Source organism: Mustela nivalis (genome assembly GCF_964662115.1).
Source record: "Mustela nivalis genome assembly, chromosome: 9".
Lineage (NCBI taxonomy): Eukaryota > Metazoa > Chordata > Mammalia > Carnivora > Mustelidae > Mustela > Mustela nivalis.
The window spans coordinates 69623776-69650674 of NC_139028.1; the positions used below are offsets into that span (position 1 = coordinate 69623776).

Below are 26899 nucleotides of genomic sequence, written 5' to 3' on the forward strand. Positions count from 1 at the left end.
GATCAAGGCCAGAGGTTAAATGTAAGGAAGACAGAAGAGCCAAGCAAATGATTTTATTCCAACTGTAGGCTAAGGTGCACCAAGCCTTTTTTTTTCTTTCCATTGAGTAAGGCCTGCTCTGAGTGAGGATGGCCATAGCTGGCCACTGTCTGTCAATCAAATCTGTGATTATCTCCAAAGGGAGTTTAATCTTTCTTTATGAAACTTCTGGTCACAAGAACACGAGGGTTTCCACGCATCCATCCTAATGGGTTCAGGGAACCAGCTGTGGGCTTTGCTGCCTCTGGGACCCTAAGAGTTAGGCTCTCCAACTAGGACCAGGGACGGACAATTAGTGTGGAGAGGTCAGTGCCCATGAAGCTGGCGACTGAAGAGAGATTGGTGTGGGCCTGAACCAGGGGCGGGCAAGTAAGTGCCTACCAGATGGGACTAGAGGGCTCAGACCAAGCTCACAGCAGAGACGGGAGGGCAACAGCCATGCTGGGCACAGCCCGAGGACTTCAAGCTACAGCCACGACCTCCCACTGCCTCCTCACCTACTCGCTGTAATTCCTTAGGCTTTCTTAGTCTTGAATGTGCACTTCTTGTGAAAATAATGTAAGCATGCTCCACAAAACTGAGAAAATGATTTTCCACAATGCTGCCCCCCCCATCAAAAAAGTTGGTTGTGATACAATCAGAGTTTTCCCTCTGTTGGACCTTATCCATCTGAGTTCACCATCTCAACGCTAGGGCTTGAAGCATTCATGAATAAAATCAACCAGGGCTCCTTTAGCTGAAGATTTGGTTCCAAGATGCCAGGCACAAGAAGTTTCTGAAAGAGCATTCTCACTTGGGGAAGGAGGCTGAGTCGGGCAGTATTGTTTCTGAGGATTTAAGAGGATGGCTCAGCCGAAATTCACCTCCTTTGGGGAATGGTTCAAAGATGGTTATGGGAAATGGAAGGAATTAACCTTTGGGATAAGGAGTCATTGTTTGCCACCTTACTAAGGGACGGGGGAGGAACAGTTAGGGGCCAAGGTCATGTGAAAGACAGGTAGAGAGGAACATTTATCTAATGGAGACAGGGACTTACAAATGCTCCCCGAAAATTCCATCTTTTAGTGTCTCTTGCGGGAACCAAACGCAAACCCGGATCTTCTGACTCCTTGCCAGAGTTCTTCCCATGTCTCATAGATGCCCCAACCTTACCCACTTCGGTAGATGAGTGAGAAAGAAACATGGGTATTCTGGACCCACCCAGAGAAGGAGAGATTGAGATCATTAAAGGCCTGGACAGGCCTTTTTTTTTTTTTAAGGCCTTTTTTTTTAAAAAAAAAAGGAAGATTTTACCACTTTCCCCTGGGGATGTGACACATCTCCAGCTGGCCCAGGGCCTGCAGGAACCTTGTAGAAACCATGTTCTATGAATTGCTGGCCTGTGGCTGCAGGAAGAGGATTCTGCTTCTAGAGACTGAGAAAGCTCAAGGATGTCCTTAAAAAAGGAGTTCCATGTGCTGAAGGCTTGGCTCTGGAGGCATAGCTGTGTAGATAGCTACTGTTGGGCCCCTTAATGCAATTCCTCTGAGCTCCATCTTCCGATTTTTCAGCTATCAGCCCCAGGGCAGTCAGGCCTGTGGCTCCTTATACCTCTCTCCCCAAGGAGCAATCAGCCCTGTGCACTGGCTGTTCAGAGACAGGAGTGTAGCCAAACTTTCATTTTTTCCCCCTTGCTGTGCCTTTAAGAGCTGCTGGAATGCAAAGAGTCCAGAGGAGGGGTGGGGTCTCCCAACAGGACTTCTGGGAAAAGGATCCTGGGAATTTTTGCCAGAAACTAAACTGAGATTCCAACTCGGAGAAGTTGGGGGTGGTTCGTGTTGGGTCAAGGCTGTGATTGGACTGCAGAGTCCACTAGGGAGGAGGAAAGCCGAAGTAAAACGCAAAGAACGTTTTACTCCCCACCCTCACCTCCACCCCAATGCATGCTCACCCAGGCCTACAAGAGGGTGCAGCTACTAGCCTGGAGAGGACCAGTGTGTGTGACGGGTGACGGTAACAGATGGACCCAAGGAGCTCTCTACCCCAAGTAGACCTGCAAGGCCTGCAGGGACGGGCTTGCCAACAGCTGGACTTGATCACCGACTTCCAAAGTGAGATCACCCATCTGGGGAATAACAAGCAGGCTTGGCTTTCAGGCTGTTTTTAGAGGATTTTCAAAGCAGTGGCTAGAAAGCAGGAGACCACCTGGATCCTTGGCTTTTTTTTAGCACAACAGAGGAGATCCCACCCCTGGGCAATTTGCGGGACAATGATGGCCCTTCCTCGAGCCTCTGCTGTCCTAGTTCTGTTCCTGGCAGCTCTTCTGCCCCCAACCCAGCGTGCCCAGGACCCGGGCATGGTGCACTACATCTACCAGCGCTTTCAAGTCTTGGAGGTAGGTGGCATCTGTGCACCTGATCTGGGGTGCATGCCTGCCTGATAAGTCTCCTTATCTTAGCCCAGCTTCCCTAGTTACCGGGATGCACGATCCCCACATGGTCAATGCCAAATACATGGCCAGTCTCGCCTGTGAGAGTTTTCATAGTCAAGTTGTTCAGAGCACCAACTCCAGAGTCTAGGCTTTACCACTCCCCAGCCCTGAGCAGGACTTCACTCCATTTATGGATTAATAAATTAATCCATACTTAGGACGTTCCCTGGCATGGTGGTAAATGCCCAAAATGTTATTATTCAATAGTTCAACTTTTAAAATACAAAAATTAAAAATTTGGGGTCACTTTTTATTCATGTTCTACCATATCAGGGTGGTAAGCAAGTTTTCACTTTTCCTTTTTGTCTTTTTATGATAAAACATGAGGCCACCATAAAAAGTCATGATGTTGTACCAAGAAGCTACATCTTCGCTTCTTTGCAGCACCGCACTTGGGTTCAGAAATGAGTAGATTTCAGCTATGTCAGATAGAGAGAAATTGCTGGGATCCTTCCTCCAAGTGCCGCAGCTGGCGCTTCATTAAAATTTGTAAAACACCAACATTTTTGCTACACAGACAGGCTCCCAGGGACAAATGTAACCCTCTGCCCAAGTTCTTAACATACTACTCCTGGTAATTGTCTCATATTTTAATTGCCTTGCGTTTATACAAGTTAAATTTTGATAAATTATTTATCTTCTTCCAAAGATACTTTTTTTCCCCCCAAAGACACTCTTATCTGCAATGTTTCTTCTCTATATTTTCTTGAAAAATTCTGAAGTCCAAATTAGTTGATCATCTGGTTAAGTAAAATAACAGAGCAGACTGAACGCATTTCCTAACGTTGCTCAGGCAACCAGCTGAGACCTGGGGGCCGGGGAGGTGATGTTCCCAGGATGGTGGCTGCCTCACCTGTTGCCTCCTCAGACAGCTCCTCCCCAATGTGCCTCCTAGAAAGTGCCAGAATTATGTTCAACCGAGGTCCCTCTGCAGTTAACACCGACTTATCCTGAGATAAGCGCCAGCCAGATGCCTGCAGGTTTTCCTCGATACCTGAAATCTGGTGTACAGACAAATACTTTGATGGTTATGAATGTGAATTTGAAAAAGATAAGGAAAAAAAAATGAAAAAGATAGGGATATGATTTGTATAGATTTCCCCATCCTGGTCAGGACCTGGTGGGGAAGTCAGGTCCCAGAGGGCAGTCACTGATGACCAGTGTGGACACTTACAAGCTGACACAGTCCTCTCGCCCTGAGGGACTTGTGTCTGAGGGGTATTAAAGAAATAAGAGGATTGATTTAGGGAGTTTCTCTGCCTCTCTCTCTTTCTACCTTTCCCTCTCTCTTTTCCTTCACAGTGAACAGTATCCCATACTACTATTTGGAGTTGCAATTTTTACAACTTTTGTGAAGAGCATTTTGGTAGACTGCCAAATGAGCTTTAAGAATATGTTCTCTTTGACCCAGCCACCCCATTTCTGGTCTCCATTCACTTTATTCTTTCTCTCAGTAAATATTTATGAATATGTGTGCTAGGCCCTGTGCCAGGTGCTGGGGATGGAGCTTACTTCTAGAGATCCACCCTAAGATAATAATCAGATAAGTACACAAAGATGTAAATACAAAGATTCTTTTTAGCATTGTTGAAAAGTCCATAAATGTCCATCAAAAAGAGTCTAATAGAATAAATAGGACATCAATGCAATGGAATTCTGTATCATTAAAATTATTGTATAGCTATCTATTAATTAGTATTGAAATATGTTCACAGTGTATTAGCAAGTGAAAATATGTTACAAGCATTATAGTAAAATTGCATTTTAAAATATATACTTATATATATGTATGATGAAATGCATGGGAAAACTTTTAAAAACTGACACACTAACAGATCAGTGGTATTTTGAACTGAGGGATTACAGGTGATTTTTATCTTCCCCCTTACAATGATTTGTAAATTAAAAATCTTTCTCAATGAATGATAGCTATTTATATTACTTGGCCAATTTAAATAATGAACAATAATTTATTTTCTGACTGAAGCAAGGACTGGAAAAATGTACACAAGCAATGAGGGCATACATTCAAGACTTCCAAGAGTTCTCCAAAAACATCTCCGCTATGCTGGGAAGATGCCAGACCTACACAAGTGAGTATAAGAGCGCAGTGACTAACCTGGCCCTGAGAGTCGAACGTGCGCAAAGGGAGATCGACTACCTGGAGTATTTGCGAGAAGCTGACGTGTGCGTGGAATCAGAGGACAAAACCCTGGCGGAAAAGCTCATCCAAGAGGCGGAAGAAGAGAAGAAGATCCGGACTCTGCTGAATGCGAGTAAGAGAATTCTGTCTTTGATAGCTCTTCTAGGGACTCACACTCAGAGACACAGATGCAGCACAGATGGGGGTCTGGCAAGTAGGAGAGTAAGAACCCGATGTGTGGTTTTGGGTGCAGGTGCTAGGAGGGAAACCTTAGCAGGGAGCAGGTGTCTGAAGGAAAAGTCACTCTCAGAGAGCAGCTTTTCATTTCACAGAGTTTCTGAAGGCCCCATGGAAGGTCAGAGCTTCAGTGTCAGAGGTCAGCCCAGGAAAGACATTTCCAGATAGACCTTGGTTTGGAAGAGGCATGTGGTCCCAGATCCTTCCAGAGAGGGGAGAAGTTTGGTGGATTCTCCCAGTACCCTGGGAGTAGGGAGTGGCTGCAGATGTGCCAAGAAATAGTCTGAAATTTTAAATGGCATCAGCCAACCCTCAGAGCTGGGGACTGCAGTGAATTATTACTGTGTGTGTTGTCAGGATGGTGATATTTAGAAGATTTGTCCTAACTGGTGATCCCATTCAAATCACTTCCAGGCCATTAAGAATAATGGTTAGGAGCTTGAATTCTAATAACAAGTATCATGTAAGAAAAACATAAATGAGAAAGGATATTTCCTGTCCATTTTAATAAAACAATGAGGGAGACAATTCACCCAGCTCAGAGTCTGTATTCTGAAATGGTTTCATTGCAAATAGGAAAATTTTATTTATATGTTAATTATGTCTGCCCCAAATGCAAGAAACTTCCATCGGGAAATAAGATAAAAGCTGAGTGCGCTTGTTGTGCTAAAGGTTTTGTAGATCTTCTCACTGTAATCCTGATAAGAACTCCATGGGTCATTATAAGAAGGAGGGTGTCCCTAAATGAGATGACACTTGATCTGCATTTTGAACAAAGTGTTAAGAGAAGAATGAGCAGAGGGCACATGAGGTACGGGCACAACCTACTGAAGGTGTATGAGTATGTAACCCTTAGCATGAAGATCTGTGGATATTTTGAGTGGAAGCCCTGTGGGGCAGGTACATTTGGAAAATAAGAAACAAGACTCAGGAGTTCAGCAGGACCCAAATAATGAAAGGCCTTGCATGCAAGGCAAAGGGGGCTGAATTTGACTGGAAAAACAATCAAGAACCACTAAACAATTTTTAGCAGGGGCATGATGTGAAGGAAGTAGGCGAGACTTGAGAAAGACCAGTTGGGGGGCCTACTATAATTTGGGGGACAAGTGATGGTGTCTGCATTAAGTGTCATTGAGATGGAGAAGGGCAGATGGATTTGCGAGCGACTGAGAGTTGGAAATGCCATGGCTTAATGACTGATAATTAAAAGTGAAAAGTGAGTGAGAAGGAGAAGTCCAGGATGCTTTCCAGATTTTTGGCTCAGGTCACTAGGTGGTTGTTCTCAAATATGTTGAGATAAGAAACCCAAGAGGAGTTTTGGAGCACTTATTACTCTACTATTTTTTTTCCCAGAATAGTTATTAGTTTGAAATCTTCTAGTTTATTTATTTGTTCAGTGCTTATTTTCTGCCTCTCCATCTATAAGGTCAGCTCTATGAGAGCCTGGATCCTGCATTTTATGTTCAATGCTGTGTCCCAGTACCTAGAGTAATGTCGATGGTCAATGCATACTGGTCGTTGAATAACTAGGTGAAGAAATGGATGAATACATGGAGAGAGAGACTATCAACACAGACAGAGGTGTTACTAGGTTTTCATAGAAAAGAGAACATCTTAATGCTGAGGCAGAAGGGGCCTATCTGAAATATGAAACAGTTGACCAAGTTGGTTGAATGAGTAAATGATTCTTTTTGGCTCTGACATTGTCTTGACCCTCTGAGAGGGAGCAGATAGGGGGTAAGCTGGGGTGAAGAAAGGAGGAAAAGGTGAGGGTGATCCAGCAGAGGATGAACAGAGGCTGCCTAAAAAACTAATGGGAGGAATTGAGTACCAATGTGGCCTGAGCTAGAATGTGTCTGAACTTTTATGCCAGGGGGCAGGCAGGACCCGAGTTCTGAATGGTGGTGCTAGGTTAGCTCCCTGAGCTGCTCCTGGTCTCTGGACTCGCTAAGCCCCTCAGGCTTGGGGTTGCCCCTTTCCATTCAGCTAGAGCTCAGCAGATGTCCCGATTCAGAACTTGCTGCTCTTTCAACCCCTGACCCTCCAATACTAGAGGCCTGAAATATTCCTTCTCCCAGCTCCATGGTGAGTGAAAACTTTGAACTTTTCTGTGATTTCTCCTTCTATGCCTGTTGCATCGGAGCCCTCATTTGTTGATTCATTGGTTTAAGATTCAACAAATACTCTTGGCCCCCTCTTATTGGATGGGCCATGTGCTATATGGTAGGGATGGAAGGGTGAGCACATCGTGTCTGCACCCTGCCCTGGCTTTCTTACTGCTCCTCTTGCCTCTGATCTTGCCTGTTGCCTGCTGTCACACAGACCTCCCCACAATACAAAATTAATCATATTACTCCTCTGTGTTGAATTTTTTTTTTTCTGTTCCCCATCAATTACCAACACCAAAAATTCCATTCAAATCTCTTGGCCTTTTATATAGGAAAGGTCCTTTATAAAGTGACCCAAGTTGATTTTCAGTTTCTTCTTCTCCCATAATTTACCCACATGCAGTTGCAATTAAAAAAAAAAAAAAAAAAAAGAGGGACGCTTGGGTGGCTCGGTTGGTTAAGCGGCTGCCTTCGGCTTAGGTCATGATCCCAGCGTCCTGGGATTGAGTCCTGCATCGGGCTCCTTGCTTGGCGGGGAGCCTGCTTCTCCCTCTGCCTCTGCCTGCCACTCTGTCTGCCTGTGCTTGCTCTCGCTTCTCTCTCTATGACAAATAACTAAATAAATAAAACTTTAAAAAAAAAAAAAGAAAAGAAAAAAATATATATATAGTTCTTCTCACTTTCTCACTCCCCCTTTTTGACTGAAGAATGCTGTGAATTCTCAGTGAATCCTTCCTGCCAGGCAGATTGGCTTCTAGTGCTCCCAGAATATGTTTTTAAATCCCCAAGGGAGCATTCATCCTCTCAACCACACATATCTGTATGTATTTACTCCTCGACCAGACCGTGAACATATGGACATCTTCATTTCTGCATTCACAGAGTCTGGGTCAGCACAGCCCTTGGAGGAGGCTATAAAAATTATCTATAGAGGAGATACTGGTGGCAGAGTCCCCTAAGAGCTTAGTTTAGGGGAAGACAAACCTGTAAACAATCACAACCTTCTGATCAGTATAGATCTATTATTTTCAGAGGCTCTCCACTCAAGGATAGACTTTTCTGTACTTTGTATGCTATGCCCATCCCCCACTTTTTCTTGTTTGCCATTTGTTAGTAATTAGATATACCTTAGTGTTCTAATTCCAAGTAACAAACTACCACAGATTTAGAACTTTAAACAGTGCATATTCGTTATCTCAGAGTATCTGTGGGTTGGGAGTCCAGCCAGGCACACCTCACCTGGACACTTTGTCCAAGGAGGACACAGTCAGGCATTAGCAGGGCTGCATTCTCACCTAGAGCTCAGGGTCCACTGCCAAGCTCACTGAGGCTGTTGGCAGAATTCACTTTCTCAGGTCATTAAGACCAAGACCCTCATCTTCTAGAGGCTGTCCATCTACGCTGGCAGCTCACAGTGTGACTGTTGCTTCTTCAAGGCGAGAAGGAGAGTGTCTCTCTTTAGGAAGCACCCTTCCCTCTTAAGAATTTGCATCTCATGTAAATCAGGTCCACCCCTAATAACTTCCTTTTGGGTTAGCTCAAAATCAGCCGGCTTGAGACCTTAATTTTATCTGCAGAATCCCTTCACTTCTGTCTTGCAATGTCACCAAATCCTGGATGCTAGCCTGTCACAGTCACAGGCATTGCCCGCTCTCAAGAGGAAGGGATTATGTAGGGCAGGTACAGCAGGGGAGGGAATTTGGGAACTCTGCCTACCTCCTGCACTCATGCTCTCATCTGCTAGGTCCCGCTGCTACTAATTGCCTGTACTAGTCTTCATCCTACAAGGCTCCCATCTTCCTGTAGTCTATCCTTGGCCAGCAGGGACTGAGCCAGCTACAGAGCTCCTACTATAATCCTTAAGACTCAAGTCAGCTCCCTTGTCTGGGCAAACACCTTGGGATTACAGGCCAAGGTTGTCATGTCATAGGGTTTCCTTCTTACCTACATACTGTCTTACAAAGAGAGTTTCTTTGGAAACCCTGGAGGGAGAGAATGGTGCAACTTTCTTGGGAGATTTGACCTTGTCTTGGGAGATTTCCAGAAAATTCTGACATCACTAAATGTGTTGCTTTTGGGGCACCTAGGTGGCTCAGTTGGTTAAATGTCCAACTCCCGATCTCTGCACAGGTCTTGATTTCACAGATTTGAGTTCAAGCCCCACTGTTGGGCCCCACATTGGGCTCCACACTCAGCATGGAGGCTACTTAAAAAAAAAAAAAAAAAAAAAAGATGGTTTGCATTTACTTCTGGAATATTTCTCAGTCAACTAGGAAGGGTCAGATACTGGGGATGGTAAATAAAATAGACCTGGTCTGAGCTGTTTTCAAGTCTTTAGCCTTTATTTAGAGACAATCCCCAAATGACATTCACATGAGGGCTGCAATCCCAGGGTTGTTCTGAGGTTAGGTCAAATTCTTAAATCTTTTTAACTCTGACACACACTCTCTCCTTCTCTCTCCCTTACCCCTGCATCTCTTTCACACACACACACACACACACACACACGATTTAGAATGCAGTGAGTGAATAGTACTGCTACACAATCTGACTTATATTTAAAAGTCATTCCAAATCTTTGGCACTCTGTTATTAGTAAAAAGAAATTTTACGTTGCCCTTGGCAACTTATGGCAAGGCACGCTGCCTCAGACACCCAGATTGAGAATTTATCTAACTAACAGTTTTTCACAGATTCCACAAGGCTGTGTTCTTGGGTGGATAAGATTATTAACCTCTTTCTACTTGTAAATAGCTTACGAAGAAAAATTCTAAGGCAGTCAAAACAAGCCATTAGAGCAGATTTTATTTTATTTCCTGTTTCATTCCAGCTCCTTTTACTGCAAGGGTGCACATAAGTGACCTCAAGTAACCCTCTGTCTCGTGAATTAAATAACTCCTATCGTTTGTTAGATCATCTTTCAAAAAGAAAGTCTGTTTGTTGCTGCACATTTAAATGCCTGTGGGATCCATTCAGGTGTTATAAATGTGCCTGCCCCATATTCAAAGCCATTAAAAGCAAAACAGAATAAAAAATAATATACCCACTGGAAGCCAAATAAAACATCTCTATGAGTCAACTCCCAAGGTCCACTGTGTGCCTGTGCATGCGCACGCACACACACACACACACACACACACACACACACACACACACACACACTGTAGCCAGAAGTTGCTGCATTCTGGGGCCAGCAACGCCAGAGGCGTGTGTAAAGCTTAGCCTGTCCTAGCTCCCACAGAGTCCAAGAGGTCACTGTGCCGGGTCCAGAAAGGCCTCCGTACACAGCACTTCTTCTGTTTACTTATGTGACAGGCCTACCATCTAGGATACCTCCAGTCCCATCATTATGGATACTACTAGAAGGTCCCCAAGTTATTTTAGCTGATGGCTTTTGGCTTCAAGTTGAGTGAACACCCATTCCTTCTCTCTCTCATTCATTCATTTGCCCCCCGATTCAACAATTGTCTCCTGAATTCCAGGTCTGTGTTGGTATTGTTCGAGGCATTCGAGATGGAACATGGAATAGGGTGACATCCTTGTCCTCAAAAAGCTACCGCCAAGTGGGGAGCCCATCTAGACGAAGCCAGGGTCACAGCCAGAGTGACCAGTGCTCTTGAAGGAGCAGGAGTGGGGAGTGGCATTAAGTAACCAAGGGAGGCCAGGGCTGCTGTGCAGTGGTAAGGAAGGGACTGTGGTCAAAGCAACCCTCAAGCTGAGTTTCATAATGGAAAAGAATGGATGAAATGGACAGAGGAGGAAAGGATGCTTCAAGCAAATGGAATGGCCTGTGGGAGCACAGGCCTAATGATGCCTCATGTTTAGTCACAGAGAGCAGATGAAGGAACCGGACTGAGCTAAGATCCTCTGTGCTGAGCCAGTGCCTGCAATTTTGCATTGCTCTTTGCAGCTTATGGCAAAGCATGCTGCCTCAGTCACCCAGATTGAGAATTTATATAACTAACAGTTTTTCACAGATTCCACAAGGCTGTGTACTTGGGTGGCACTGACTCAATCTATCCGACGCCTCTCGGCTAACTGAGGCCAGAGCTGGGATGCACACTGGGGCGGGCTGCCTCGGACATAGGCTAGCCTCTCCCATCATGCTGGGCACGATCGAGTGGCAAGCGCTGGTCCGTCCGGACTCAGCGGGAGGTTGGGGAGGGTCATGCTGGCCACAGTGCACAGAGCTGGCCAGCAGCGGTGGGGATGGGGGGGATAGGTGTGCACCAGAGCTCGGGGTAGGGGTCAGGGGTGCCATCTTCAGGATGGTCACAGTGGGAGCCCTCTGTGCCGAGACTCGGGGCCTGCAGCCAGGAGGCCCAGCTGTCTGTGGTTTTGGGGTGGGACACTCTGAGGACGGCGTCCATCCCCTTGGTCTCTGGGTGATGAGATTCCCACTCACAGACTGCGTTAAATCATTCTTTAACATCCTGTCCAAGAAGGGTCCATGTTCTTCCCTCACCTCCTTGGTTTTTAATTCCCTGCCTTTCCTTCATTTACTTTTAAAGCTAAAACACTCCTCTGCATCCCCCAAGATTCTCTCAGTTAGTAGAGAAGTTCCACACACCCACCTTCCTGGGCTAGAAACCTCAGAAGCCTCTCTTTGGCCCTCATCTGACCAGTCCCCATATCCAGCAGCTCTTTCCTTGTACACAACCCTCAAATCTCCTCTTTCCATCTGCGCTGTTCTCTCATCCACTTTGGCCCCGATTCCTGCAGGAGCCGCTCACCGAGCTTCCTGCCACCAGGCTCTCCCCTCTCCAGGGCTCTGGCCTAGATCGCCCACCAGGGTTAGTTGACTAGAGTTACTACAGCATTGCCTTAGCAGCTTTGACAGAAACCTCAACTTAGAGGATAAAGCAAACCCCACAAAATGGCATAAAGAAAGCCCTAGCTTTCTTTAGACCCCCAACCTAGCTTTCTTCGCTTTTTTTTTTTTTTTTAAGATTTTATTCATCCATTTGAGAGAGAGAGAGAGTGAGAGAAAACATAAGAGGGGAGAAGGTCGGAGGGAGAAGCCGTCTCCCTCTGGAGCTGGGAGCCTGATGCAGGACTCGATCCTGGGACTCCAGGAACATGACCTGAGCCGAAGGCAGTTGATTAACCAACTGAGCCACCCAGGGGCCCCCCTTTTTTTTTAAGATTTTATTTATTTATTTGACAGAGAAAGAGCATGAGCAGGGGGAAGGGGCAGGGGGAGAGGGAGAAGCAGACTCCCCGCTGAGCAGGGGGCCCAATTCAGGACTTGATCCCAGGCCCCTGAGATCATGACCTGAGCCGAAGGCTAACGCCTAAGCAACTGAGCCACCCAGGCGTTCCCCCGCCCCCCACCTAACCTAGCTTTCTTAAAATATTTTGTCATTCTCCACAAAAGTAACACCTGCTGATTAACTAAAAACTATGAATATCATCTGCACTATATTTACTTTACCTCTATGTAATGAGAGATAACACACCAACAGCTGAACACAGGAACTTCGAGTGTTTCTCAGCCCCTTGTGTCACTGGGGCCTGTCCCTGTCCACCCGCTGCTCTACACCATGCCCGATGTGCTATTCAGAAAACAAAATACAGTTCACGCACCCCTGCATTATTCATGCCATCTTCTCCAAGTCTCTCACAGTGCCTGGAACAGAGTGGAAATCAAAATTCTCTGACCCTGAGGAACAGTTTCTTAGAAAGTAGAGGGAGCTATTCGCCGAAGATTGCATTAAGCCCTTTTGTCTGTTCCATTGTCCCCAGCCCACGACAACCCTGCCGGGCAGATACCATTACAGCTTCTTGTCCGATGAAGAAACTATGGTGCCCCGTGTTTTACACAACCCCGTCTGCCTCCCACATGCCTGCTATGTTCAGAAGTGTGCTCCCTCAGCCCCAGACACAGCAGATTCATCTTGGCCTCCATTTCTGCTCACTATGCCCTCACCCCCACTCGGTTTCCTGTTGCCACAATAATGCAGCATAACAAACCCCTCAGTAACCTTGTGGGTTAAAACCATAATCATTGATTATTTCTCAGGAGGCTGCAAGGCAGCAAGGCAGTTCTGGGCTGGGCTGGGCTGCTCTCAGTTGGTTCCCCAGAGGCACATGGTCCAAGGGACTGGCTGAAAGTACTCTCCGCTGGGATGGCTTGGATCTCTTCCACGTGGTCCCTGCTCTTTCAGGAGACAGACTTGGGGTTATTCCCATGAAGAAGGCAGACCTCTGAGAGAGAAGGCACAGGCACACTAAGGTCTGGTCACTATTACTGAATTCTTATGGCCAAAGCAAGTTCTAAGACTGGCTCTAGGGCCCACCCTTCCAATAGGACCTTTGACAGCATCTCAGAAGACTTTTGGTCCTGATGCTCCTGGAAATAATCATTAAACAAAATCCATTTTTACGAGACAAGTTTCTATATGGAAGCAGTAAATTGGGCATTAGTGTGACTGATGGTTTTGAGGCTGCCGCAAAGTTCAAGTTCAAGAAAGCAGGCCCTAGACTTTGAGAGAGGCTGGTGAGAACAGGATAAAGTGAGATTTCCTGCGCAGGAAAAATGTGGGCACAATGTCAAAATGACTCTGTTTTCTAACCAGGCAAATGGGAGAATGGCAGGACCACACCTAGAAATTGAGAACGTTTCTATCCCTTTAAGTTTGGTAAGAATAGTATTACAGGAAGAAAACAAACAAAAAACACTATGCAAAAACAAAACAAAACAAAAACCCACACACAGAGAAAAACTTTTAAATGAAAAATAAGTTCAGCTTTTAAAAGAAAAATAAGTAAAAACAAAGAGTTCATAATTATAACCTTGGAATGCTTACATGTTGCAACATTCTGATAATTGATTCAAAATGGAGCGGTTTGGTCAGACATTCCTCAGAACCCTGCCCACTTCACTGCCTCCCTTCCCATGAGTATTGACCAGCCCGCATCCTCTGGGATAGTGTTCTTAAGCTTCTAGTTTTAGGAACGCTTTACATTTCTAGAAATTATTCAGGACCCCAAAGAATTTTCCTTGATGTAAGTTACATCTATTGATATTTACCATATTCATAATTACTATAGGAAAATTATAATACGTGCCAGATGCTATTTTGGGACAAGACATACAGCAGTAAAACAACAACAACAAAACCAGACACCTTGTGGGGTGAACATTCTATTGAGGGGAGTCGAACAATAAATAGGTAACAGATAAATTTAAAATATATCAGAGAGAGGATGATAAATCCTGTGGAAGGAAATCAGCTAAGGTGTGGGGATTCTGGCAGCTGGCCAGCACCCAAAGGAAACATGGTAAGGAAGTTGGCTGTGTCAGGTTCCAGCTACAGGCACCCTGTGGTTGGAGTCGGCCTGACTCATATTCCCAACTCACACATCTCCCACATACTCTCCTGTGAAGTTCTTAACTCGATGCGGAGGAGCAGAGCCTTGCAAGCAACGAGCCATATTATCAAATCTGTTTTCTTTCTCACAAGCAGCTGCTCATCGCCAACAAAGGGAAACTGTCAGGGCACCATAGTGGGGACCATGGAAGACTTTGAGTTTAGCGCTGGGAACCTAGAAAGAGCTCTAAAGTAGATTTACTAAAGACTTCCATATGACTCACCAAAGCCAAGCTATAGAGTACTTACTGTATTCCAGGCCCTTTTAAGGCCTAGATTCACTGTCCTGCCAAGCCAAACCCTCCCATGGCTCACCGAAGGCCATTTCACACAAGCCAGGCTTCCTGCCTGCCTTCCTGGCACGCAGCTACCCAGGCTCTCAGGAGTATGCAAGGGCACCTGCCAATATCTGCACCTACCTTTTGCTGTTTAAAATCTGATTTCTAAGCTGGCAGAGCGTGAGTTGGGATAGAAGTTGGAACACCAATACTGCATTCTCTGAATCTAATTGATTCTTGCGTTTGTGGACAGTAAGCAGTAAGAGATTAGATGGGAAGGATACGCATGGTAGATCCCAGGCACTCTGGATAAAAACATAAATAAACCCAGCCTCTGTCAGAAGTGTTTACAAGGAAACAGAATGAGTAAGCAGTTCTGATTCAGCAGGATAACTGCTCTGGAAGAGACCTGCATGGACTGCTTTGCACACACAGGAAGCAGCAACTGATTGCTCTGCAGGACCAGAGAATTTTGTTTTGAAGGACAAGCAGACGTAGCCCAGGTTAGTGAAGGGGAGCGAAGGAAAAATATGGGCAAACTCTAACACTTGGAAAAGGTCATGGCAGGTTGGTGACCGGTGACCAGCCAGGTGGGGTGGGGACGTGCCAGGAGGAGGTCAGATGAAGGACCTTGAGTGCCGTGCTGAGATACTTGCAACTTATTCTGTGGACAGAAAGTACGAAACAGCCCTAATTTCCACAACACATTAAGTCTGCCCTCACAATTTCATTGTATTAGTGTGAAGCTTTTATACTTAATTGCTACTCTGAGAGCAGCCATCTTGGTCATTCCAGAGCCTAACATTGTACCTGTCACTTGATAGGTTGACTAATGTTTATTAACATGAATACAATCCAGGTAGTTGAAAAAGTCAAGTTTAATGGCACAGAATTTCAAGAACCAGTCAAAATACTCATGGTTTTACAGTTTTTCTTTGTTTATTTTTAATGAATTCATCCCTCTTTTTCCCAAGCAAACCTGGGCTCCCTCTCTGTCATTCCATCACCCTCCTCCTTGAGGGCTCCCACCATCTAACCAGTTACTAAGACCTGACCCCTCTTTTCCTGAGTATTTCTTCTTCTTTTTTTTTTTTTTTCTCCAAGATTTTATTTATTTATCCATCAGAGATCACAAGCAGGCAGAGAGAGGAAGGGAAGCAGACTCCCTGCTGAGCAGAGAGCCTGACTCGGGGCTTGATTCCAGAACCCTGGGATCATGACCTGAGCCAAAGGCAGAGGCTTTAGCCCACTGAGCCACCCAGGGGCCCCTGACTATTTCTTGAATCCATACTCATTTTTCTTTTTTCCATACTCATTTTTCCATGTCCATCATTATTTGGATTGATCTGGATTGTACTTACAGACTCTCTGCCTGTTTCCCGGGGGCCCCTTCTCTCCCACCTCAACCCCAATCCATTGTCCACCAACATCTGGACCAATGTTTCTAAAACATAACTAGAGGGCAGTTGAGTCACTCCCCTATAGAGGGGCAAGTCTCACCAGGTTTGGAGAGTTTTGCCCTTTAATAAGGGCAAAAGTATTTTAAAAATTCAAATAAGTGATATTTGTATATGAAGTCACTGAGAGGCCTTGGGCCAAATCCTATCCTGGTCTGCAGTTTTGCTTCAGGGAAAACAAGAGATTTGCATTCTTTGGTTTGCCAGTGGAACTTTGCTTGCCATTGTCTCTGTTAAATAATTTGCATCTTGATTGAACTCAAAGGTTTTATTTATTTTTTTTAAGATTTCTATTTATTTATTTGATAGACAGAGAGAGATCACAAGTAGGCAGAGAGGCAGGCAGAGAGAGGGGGGAAGCAGGCTCCCCACTGAGCAGAGAGCCCGATGTGGGGCTCGATCCCAGGACCCTGAGATCATGACCTGAGCCGAAGGCAGAGGCTTAAACCACTGAGCCACCCAGGCGCCCCTGAACTCAAAGGTTTTAAAATTTATTTTCTTTCTCAACCTTTTTCTCCTGCTAATTCTCTCTCTCTCTCAAGAGAAGCACAGCAGGGAGTTCTATTGTAACTCAAACACAAGAAGTATATTTTCTTCTAAGTCCAAAAGAGGAATTTATAAAATTATAGACTCTCAGTCCTGAAGAAACACTAGAGAACATCCAGCCTAAACCCCTCATTTGAGGGCTAAGGGCAGATTGACCAACGGACTTGTTGGGAGACAGAGAGAACCAGAGACAGGGTTCAGACCATTCAGGTCTCTGACTCCCAGTCCCAGGTTTCCTCAGCAAAGGCAGGATAGCACAAGGAGAAATTCTGTGTGTCCGTATTCTCAGAACTGTCTCTTCCTAATCAAAACCATCTATCAACACTCTTTTTTTGTTTTTCTATTTCTCTAAGGATTTTGCATGTAATAAGAGAGGAGTAGATGGAGAAAGGAGAATGGGTGTTTTAGTTTCTGCTGTATATTAAATGAACATTTTCTCACTTGTGAGACATTGTATGTGCCTTGTTCTTAGATACAGTCCCCCTCGGTAGCTGGGCTGTAAGCTCTTTGACCCTCCTCGCAGAGGGATGGGCCTGTCTCTGGGGCTGGCTGGAGCTTTCCTGGCCAGCCCTGCCTCCGGGTTCCCACTGAGTTCAGAGGACCCATAACTGGGTAACCTTCCAAGGAACTTGTCCAAGCCTTTTCTTTTCATTTGGAAAATGGAGATTAAAATATTCACCACTTAGGCATATTATAAGCACTTACTTCAAGTTCCTGTAAATAAAGTACTTCTCACTGTGCCATGCATATTGTATGTATTTGTAGATATTTATTAACTTCTCAAGCCTTTGCATTTGTTCTTCAATCAGAAACAGCTTCTGAGCTTCTCTCCTGGCCCATGGGCCCCTCCTCTTCCCCATTAGAGACACCGCTGAGCAGTTGCAGGCCTAACCCCTCCTTCCTGCAGCCTCTGCCCACTCCTGCCATGTGACAAGAACCTTGTGTCAGATTTTTTAATGAAATAATGGATTTGAAAGTCTCTTAAAAGCTTTAAAGTACTTTACAAATTATTATTTACTTAAGACAGGCCTGTTGTCAGAACTCCAGATGCACAGCCTAAGGAGGCTCTAGGAAAACATCTGTTTGAATTAAGCTATTTTCTTCATTAATTCAATAGATATTTATTGAACTCACAAAGCACTAAGTTAGGCAATCAGGTACAATAGTCAACATGAAGACAAAAGTCCCGCTTTTGTGGAGGTTACAGTCCAGTCCAGTGGGAGAGAAGGACAATAAGCTAGTAAATAAAACAGATGACAGAATTGCAGAATATGAACAGCAATCTCCAGGAAATGAGAAAGATGTTGTAGTAAACCATTTTAAATTTCCATGCGGTCGTCACAGGAAGCCCCTCGGGGAGATGACACTGAAACTGAGATTTGAAGGAGGAGAGGAGCAGACTGTGGGAAGATCAGGGAAGAGAGCCCCCCAGGCAGAAAGAATTGCAAATGCATGAGCCGTGATGCAGAATCGAGCTTGGCCTGCTCCAAGAATAGCAAGAAAGCCAGGGTGATCAGAGCTCAGTGAGCAAGCGGGAGGAAGTGGAGGATAAAGTCCCATAGACAGGCAGCTGCCCTGTCCTGAAGGTAGTTCAGGGCAGGATAGGAGGTTAGGATTTTATTCCAAGAGTGACAGGAGAATGGGTTTAGCAGGTCAGCCACATAACATATGTTTTTAAAATGATTAATTCTCCTGCTTTGTGGAGAGCATCTTGTTGGTAAGCAAGAGTAAAACCGGGGAGATAAAGTGGTCTAGGCAAGAGGGGAAGATTCAGGGAGCACAGGGATGAGTGGTGGGAAGAGGAGGAGAGAGACATCTGAGCATTTTAATTTAAGTATAACATAATTTAAAGGTTCGTTTTAATATCAGAACTTGCTGGTGGTGGGGAGATGGAGAGAAAGGAGTTAAAATGACTTCTAGCCAGATGTGTGGGTGGCTTAGTCTGTTAAGCATCTGCCTTGGGCTCAGGTCATGATCCCAGAGTCCTGGAATCAAGTCCCACATCAGGCTCTCTGCTCAGTGGGAAGCCTGCTTCTCCCTTTGCCCCTCCCCCTGCTTGTGCATGCGTGTTCTCTCTCTCTCTCTCTCTGACAGATAAATAAATAAATCTTAAAAAAAAAAAAAAAAAAAGACTTCCGGGAGTGTCTGGTGGCTTAGTCAGTTAAGCATCTGCCTTCAGCTCAGGTCATGATCTCAGGGACTTGGGACTGAGTCCCATGTCAGGCTCTCTGCTCAGCAGGGAGCCTGCTTCTCCATCTCCTTCTCCCTCTGTACTCTCCTCTCTCAAATAAATAAATAAAATAAAATCTTGAAAAAAAAAAAAAGAATGACTCTTAGGTAAGAAATGTGGTTGATGGTTTTTACTTAAAATGAGAAGAGTAGGGAGAAAGAATTTGGGGGATAAGAGCAAGATTTCTGATTGGACAGGTCAAGTTTGAAGATATCCAGGTAGGGACACTGAGCAGGCCATTAGATAAGTGAATTTGGGACTAAGTAGACATCCAGGTAGGATGTCATTCCAGAGGCAAATTCCAAATTCATCATTAGTTAGAACTTATCTGTATGCAGAACCATCAGATAGACTGAGGTGGCTCAGAGAAGAGATGTGAGGACAAAGCACTTCCTCCTTGAGTGGGAGAGGAAAAAGAACCCAAAATGGATGCCAAGAAAAAAATCCAGAAAGGTGGGAGGAGAAACAAGAGGAAGGATGTTCCAGAATCTGGAGAAAAGGGTTTCAAGGGGAGGTAGTGATCGAGTAATCAAATTTTGCTGTGAAGCTGATTCGGATATCAGACTGAAAACTGACCCTTGGATTTGGCCAAATGGAGGTTGTTGGTGACCTTGACAAGAACTGATTATGTGGAGTAGGTAGGGGAGTTTAGAACAGCAGAGGCCAGAAGCCCAATTAGAGCAGCTTAGGGCATAACTGGAGATGATGGAACTCCTCAACAGAGGAGTGTCATTACGAAGTGGAAGAGAAAAACAGAGCCACACTAGAAAGTTCTGTTTGTTTACTGAGGGGAAAGGTCTAGGAGGGCAGGAGAGACTATTGAAGTTAAGTCCTTGAAGGTTATTGGAGATGAGATCCACTGTAAAAATAAAGGGAGCAGGAGGGAAGGCAGAGAATATGGGTTCAGATGCAATTGGTTGTTAAATTCGGTGTTCAGAAAACTCATTCATTCATTTATTTAGTAAATATTGACCTACTATGTGCCAGGTGCTGTCTTAGGGGCAAGACATACAGCAGTGAATGAAACAAATGAGAAAAACTCATGCTTTTATGACATTTACATTCCATTGAGGGGAATCAAGTGGTAAATATGTTAACAGATGCATTTATAATATGTCAGAGAGAAGTTAATAAGCACTATGGGGAAAAATGAACTAGCTGGAGAAGAGGGCTGCCATTTTTTATGGGGTGTTCAAGAAAGGCCTTAATGATAAGGGACTATCTGAGAGCAGGCCTAATGGAAGTGAGGGAGGAAGCCAGTACATATCTTGGAAAGACGGTTCCCAAGCAGAGGGATCCAAAAAAGTGACAAATTCTTGAGGCAGGAGTGTGTTCGGCACCACGTGAGGGACAGCAGGCCAGAGTGACTGAAGTGCAGCGGGTGGGAAGTACTGTAGGAGAGGAGACCTGAGAGGCAGTGCCGGGGCAGCTCACATGGTCTGGAAGGTGAAGACTTGAACTGTACTCTGAGTGAGAAGGGAAGTCACTGGTGAGTTTTGAACAGACATGCAACATAATGTAACTGACATTGCTAAAAGCTTACACTGGCTGCTGTGGGGAAGGCAGGGGAGCTGAGGATGAAGTGTAGCCGCCCTGAGGGAGGCAATTGCAGTAATGGAGGCAGGAAATGAGGCACTTCTTGGCTTGCTTCTATTCTCTCTGCGAAATAAGGGGTAAGATCTTCATATAGGAGAGAGGACGGTATGATGGAGGTTTGAGGAGAGAAGAGAAGGTCTGATAATTGTGGATGATGACTTGATTAAAGGACTGTGATAGAATTGCTATCCAAACAGCTGGCAGTAACAAGTGTTTGCTACGATGCTTGTTTACCTCAGAACCTCTAGGGCGTCTCTGGCTCTGCCCCTCTCCTCTTCATGTCCGGTTTATCTCCCTTTATCCTGCTTCATGTCCTCTGACTCTAGAGAGTCCCCAGTTATCCTGGAGAACCCAAGCATTTAAGAAGAAGAAAATAACAACCCATGGGCCCATCCAGCTTCTGATACCAAAGCCTTTGCAGAGACCTGAGGGAAACCTGCAGAGCTCAGTGCTCCTGAAGTGTTACAGACCTGGCATCCCACCCCCATACATTCCAACAGTCAACAAGAGAGGTCCATACTGTTCCCATACAGACCTCAGCAGGCTTTGAGGGATACCCATGGGGTTCCTCATGCTTCTAGTAAGCCATCCCTCCCCACCTCCATTGACACTGTTCACCTTACAACAGACTGTCTAATGGGGCCGCCCACACAACAAGTTCACCATCAGAACTGGTGACCCATCTTTCCTGAAAAGTCCAGTAGAACCAGTTTCATCCCGGCCCATATCCCTCCTTAACTTGGACACCATGAGAATCCCAAGACACCAAGGTCATCTGGAAGATAGCGTATTTTAGGGCTAGGTGGAAATGGCTTCTACCACTTCTGTCCGTGTCCCACTGGACAGAATACAGGTCAGCGGGTGCAGCCTAACTACAAAGAAAGCTGTGAATATATAAGTGGGGAAGAGGAAGATGGAATGGCATTTGGTGAACACAGACACTGTCTCTGCCATAAACAGAGAAGAAATGAGTAGAAGGCATGCATGGAGATAGTAGTGACCCAAGGATCAAGGGAAACAAAATCTTCAAGAAAGAGGAATTGATCAATACTGTCATGCTGTGGGAAAATGAAGTAAGATATGAACATAAAGTTCTGAGTTTTCAGTTAGGAAGTCCTTAGTGATGCAATGAGGGGTAGTTTCTGTGAAGTTCCTATGAAGTGAAAAAATGGGAGTGTAGTAGACCCAGAGAGCGTAGACCACTCTGGAGGAGAAACTACATAAAATGATAGAAGGAGTGAAGTAACTAGAGAGTGGTGCCTAATTGAGGGAGAGGGTTTTTTTTTTTTTTTTAAATATAGGCAAGGTGTTTATAAGCTAAGGAACTAGCAGTGGAGGAGGTATTAAAGATGACAGAAAGGTGGCAGTTCATCTAGTGAGTCAAGAGGAAGCCAGAAAAGGGTGAGATCAGAGCATAAGTGAATGTCTTAGCGCTGGACAGGAGGAATGATATGACCTCTTCTAGATGTGTGGGAGGGAAGCCAGGGTAGGAACAATTTAAGAAAAGTTTATAGTGAGGGGCAGGAAGTTCAGGGACATCATGTCTAATGGTATTTATTTTTTCAAAGGAGTTAATCTGCCGTTAGGGAAGAGACTGATGGGGTAGTATGTGTGTATATGGTTGGGGGACGGGGACAAATTGAAGATACCTGCTGTGGAGAGAGTGGTATGGTGCTTAGGGCTCAGCTGAGGTTGGAGAACACTTACGTGTAGTGGCATGTTTGTGAGGTTTTCTCCACACCACTGTCTGGGATGGACCCAGATGTTTGAATTCATCCAGGAACAGGGGTTTTTGTAGAGCAGTTATGGTGGAATAACGAGGGGCTGGAGGGTGAGGGTCCTGGTGAGAGAGGTATTATGGGTGATAGGAAAGGAAGCTGAGAGCCTGGGAGAAAGTAGAGGTCAAGGGGCAGGAGAGCATGAGGAAATGGAAGAGCAGAGTCCGTGAGAACAAAGAAGTGAGAAATGGAAGGGTAAGGAATTATTGCAGAGGTTGGCATATTAGAGTTTTACATTTCTAATAGGGAACAGTTCCGGGGAGATGGGGCGGGGGGATCCAGAGTACGGAGGTTGGGGAGTGGTTGCTAGAGGAGCTTGAAAGCAACGTGCTGTGGAGTTGAAGAAGTTGAGGTGCTCAGACCCTTGAAGTGTGTGGGGTAGTGTCCCAGAGAGCTCTCAGTGATTCAGACTAGAAGGAGTTGATAGCATGAGATACAAAGAAGGGAGGGCTTTTGCATGAAGATAGAGAAGCTGGAGAACTGTAAAGCCCCCCCCTTTTATCCCCCACTTCATCTTCCTCCCCCATTAGAGACCCTTAAGATCCTGTTTGGATCATAGAAATACTGTCCTAATTGGTTTCCCTGATTTTGGTTTCTCTCCCATGTATCCAGCATACACACAACTGCCAGCTTAATAAATCTTGACCATGATTCACTCTTGCTCAAAAAACTCAGTAGCTCCCTCCCTGCCTATAGAATAAAATCCATATTCCTTAGCCCCACCCTCAATGCTCCAGCACAGAGCTGGTTTCAATCCACTGTTTTGTTTTATGCATCTAATTTGAGGTAAAAGCAAGTATTTAGTTTATATTGGTTTCAGTGCTGCACTACTTTACTAACACAAGTCATAAATGTGCTTTTATGAATTGTGAAGAATGTTATACCCTGCCATGTCAGAATGGTACCTATTAAGGGTCAATGCCAATGTAGATTATCCACTTCCTCAAATGACAGCACCATTCCCTGTCCTTTTGTAAAAAAAAAAAAATCCACTTTAAACTTTCTATTGTAGTGAGTCAGGTACCTATAAAGCAAGAACCATTGCTAATTTATCATTGTACCTCAGAACTTTTGCACCCCAGCTCATAATACCTAGCTCAGTATCTCGCCTTTTGTAGGTATCCAGTGTCTGCTGACTACATGCATGCATTCATGAATAAATTAATGAATGGATAAGTGGAGTTCTCATAATGTTCTAATAGGATTGAGGGCCAAAATCCTTCACTAGAAGGTGATCTCCTCAACGTTAGGGTTGATATTATATATATATTTTTTATCTTCAATACTTACTTAGCATGGTTCTGGGAGCTTTGTAAGCTAAGTCCACAGTAGATAGGTGGTAAAATCTGGACAAATGGAATTGAATCAGGCAGCTTTACCCCTAAGTGATTCCCACTGTGTCAACTCCAAGGAGGTGAACAGGGTCTCTGACCCAGCAAAGAGCTGTTTATATCCTGACTTGAATAAAACGTTCACTCTTATCATTGGACAGCAGCTCCCTTAACAGAAACACATTTATTCATTTAATTCTTTGATTCTTTAAACCATACCATAAGTTGTGATTGATCTGTGTGTGATAACTTTATTCTAGACACTGAAGGAAAAAAATAATCTGTGAGAACAGACACATGAAAAGATGCTCAACATCACTTATCAGGGAATTGCAAATCAAAACCACAAAGAGATATCACCTTATATCTGTTAGAATGGCACGTATCAAAAAGAAAGAAATAACAAGTGTTGGCAAGGATGTGGAATAAAAATGAAAGCCCATCTACTATGAGTGGGAATGTAAATTATTGTAGCCACTGTGGAAAACAATAAGGAGGTTCCTAAAAAAATCCAAAATAAAACTACCCAATAATTTAGTATTTCCACTACTGGGTATTTAATCCAAAGAAAACAACACTAAATTTTAAATGATACATGCATCCCTTTGTTAATTGCACCTTATTTACAACAGCCAAAACATAGGAGCAACTTATATGTCCATCAATAAATGAGTGGATAAGAAGATGTGGTGTATATGGAATGTTACTCTGTCATAGAAAATGCAGTCTTGCTCTTTGTGACAGTGTGGACAGACCTGGAGGGTGTTAGGCTAAGTGAAATATGTTAGAGGAAGATGCTATATGATTTAGCTTATATGTAGAGCCTAAAAAAAAAAAAAAGACAACAGAAACAGACCCAAAATACAGAGAACAAACTAGTTGTTGTTTTGGGGGAACAAAATGGGTGAAGGCAAGTGGGAGGGACAGGCTTCCAGTGACAAAATGAATGAATAGGGATAAAAGGCACGGTATAGGGAATATCGTCAATGGCATTGTTGTGTTGTATGGTGACACGCGGTAGCTACTCTTGTGAGCAAGCATAACATAGAAGTTGAATCACTGTGTTGTACACGTGTAACTATTGTAGCGTTATATGTCAACTATTCTTTGATAAACAGGAAATACAAAAGTAATCTGTGAGAAAAGCAGACATCTCATGTCCATAAAGTACCTCTTTTTTTTCTACTGTTTGGCCAGGCTGTGACAACATGTTGATGGGCATAAAGTCTCTGAAAATAGTGAAGAAGACTATGGACACACACGGCTCTTGGATGAAAGATGGGGTCAGCAGTTCTCAAAAGGTTTATTTCCTAGTTGGATCCAGAAACAAAACTGTTTGGGAATTTGCAAACCTGCGGGCTTTCATGGAGGATAGCACCAAGCCAGCCCCACGGAAGCTAATCCTAACACATTCCTGGCAGGGAACGGGCCAAGTGATCCACAGAGGTTTTCTGTTTTTTCACAACCACGGGACTCTCAATGAGATCATCAAATATAATCTGCAGAAGAGGACTGTGGAAGATCGAATGCTCCTCCCAGGAGGGGCAGGCCGAGCCCTGGTCTACCAGCACTCCCCATCGACATACATTGACCTGGCTGTGGACGAGCATGGGCTCTGGGCCATCCACTCAGGGCCAGGTGTCTATGGCCATTTGGTTCTCACAAAAATTGAACCTGGCACACTGGGAGTGGAACACTCATGGGACACTCCATGTAGAAGCCAGGATGCTGAAGCCTCCTTCCTTTTGTGTGGGGTTCTCTATGTGGTCTATAGCTCTGGCGGCCACGGCCCTCACCGTATCACCTGTGTCTATGATCCGCTGGGCATTGTCAGTGAGGATGATCTGCCCAAACTGTTCTTCCCCAGGCGGCCAAGAAGTCATTCTATGATCCATTACAACCCCAGAGATAAGCAGCTCTATGCCTGGAATGATGGAAACCAGATCATTTACAAACTCCAGACAAAGAGAAAGCAGCTTCTGGAGTAATGCAGTACAGCAAGGAGGGAGAGCACTGAGGCTGTGGACACTGCTCTCTGGGACACGGAGGCCACAGCCCCTTTGCAATACGGTATCCCTCTGATCACATACAGGGATAGAGCCTAGAACTGGGCTTGTGTATATATCCTCCCCCCTGGATGTTATGGCCTGAGTTATCGTCCAAGAGTGTAGATGAGAGTCTGTCATTTGGAAATTTTCAACTTCCGTGACCCACCCAAACCTCCTGGCTCTCAAGGCCCTCCAAGTGCTGATCCAGCTTATGTCCAGACTTTCCCTTACCCCTACAACCCTAGCCCCTTCCCCTGCCAACAATTAGAAACATAGCCCACTTCCTAATACTCCTGGCTCCGTCCTGGCCTTTCCTGACACTCTTTCCCCTTTCTTAAATGCCTATTGGTATTCTTCCCATTTTTCACCACCCAGTTAAAGTACAATTTCCTATAATGTTTACTCTCTAGGTCCCCCAGCTCTGCCCCTTTACCAAGCTGAAGAGATACAAGAGGAAAGTAAAACCGCTCACATTTGAATACTACTTGCCAGTTCCAAAGTGTTTGCTCCCATTTGCATCATTTAATTTTCATTCCACTCTGTGAGACGTGCAGAAGAGGTCTTTATACTTGCCATTGTAGAGATGAGAGAAGTCTAGGTGAGCCATTCAGAGGAACACAGCCTCAGAATGAGAATAGGGCTTGAAAATACTGCAAATCCCATAGTCTTTCCATTGCCGAAGGGAGCATCACATGTGATGTTTGTTCACCCAGCCTTTTCTAAGCAATACACTCAGCATCTCATCTTAAAAAATCACGGTCTGCCCCCTGCGGCCGGTTTTCATGTCTGCACAAGATGTTCTGGAAAGCCCTTCCAAAGCTACTTCGTCCAGAAAACCAGCCTACAGCCTAAGGGTGAGGACCCCACCTGTAGCCTCATCTTGTCTTAACTTCCCCTCTGTCTCTTTACTTGCTGGAAACACAATAAAACTGACACTAAGCAAATAAGCCTCATCAAGGGAGACTTGCGTGTGTGCCCTCAGCAGACAAGCTGGCAGGAAGCGCTCAGCTCCCCAGCACACCGAGACCTGGGGAGGGAAAGCTTCTGGAATCTGGACGGAAGCCGGGTCATGGGCCAGTGACTCCCTCACAGCAGGCATGCGAAGTGGCACGGGTGACAGAGGACAGCTGTGCTGCTGCAGAGGGGCTTCTTTAAATCTTTCCCACGCATTTGTCCACTTCAGCCCAGTGTGGGTCACCCGCGCGGGCTGTGGTGCCAGTCCGTGTCATGTGCTGAGGCCTCTGTCTTTCCAGGTTAGTCACATG

At 45.0% G+C, this 26899-nt stretch overlaps 1 protein-coding gene across 1 annotated transcript; it reads left to right on the forward strand.

The window, feature by feature from the left end:
* Positions 1–1796: 1796 nt before the first annotated feature.
* On the forward strand, positions 1797–26578 carry OLFML1 (olfactomedin like 1). The gene is made up of 4 exons (XM_082683002.1): positions 1797–2129; positions 2247–2413; positions 4497–4785; positions 24784–26578. Exons 1-4 carry the CDS (start codon positions 2039–2041, stop codon positions 25572–25574), a joined length of 1338 nt encoding a protein of 445 aa, XP_082539128.1. The 5' UTR covers positions 1797–2038; the 3' UTR covers positions 25575–26578.
* The last annotated feature ends 321 nt before the right edge of the window (positions 26579–26899 follow it).

Bases quoted from the DNA above. Each gene is read 5' to 3' on its own strand.
- OLFML1 (XM_082683002.1), top strand. From the start codon at position 2,039: ATGGACCCAAGGAGCTCTCTACCCCAAGTAGACCTGCAAGGCCTGCAG. The intron at 2,130-2,246 runs GTGAGATCACCC...GCTTTTTTTTAG, and splicing joins CTTGATCACCGACTTCCAAA to CACAACAGAGGAGATCCCAC. The intron at 4,786-24,783 runs GTAAGAGAATTC...CTGTTTGGCCAG, and splicing joins CCGGACTCTGCTGAATGCGA to GCTGTGACAACATGTTGATG.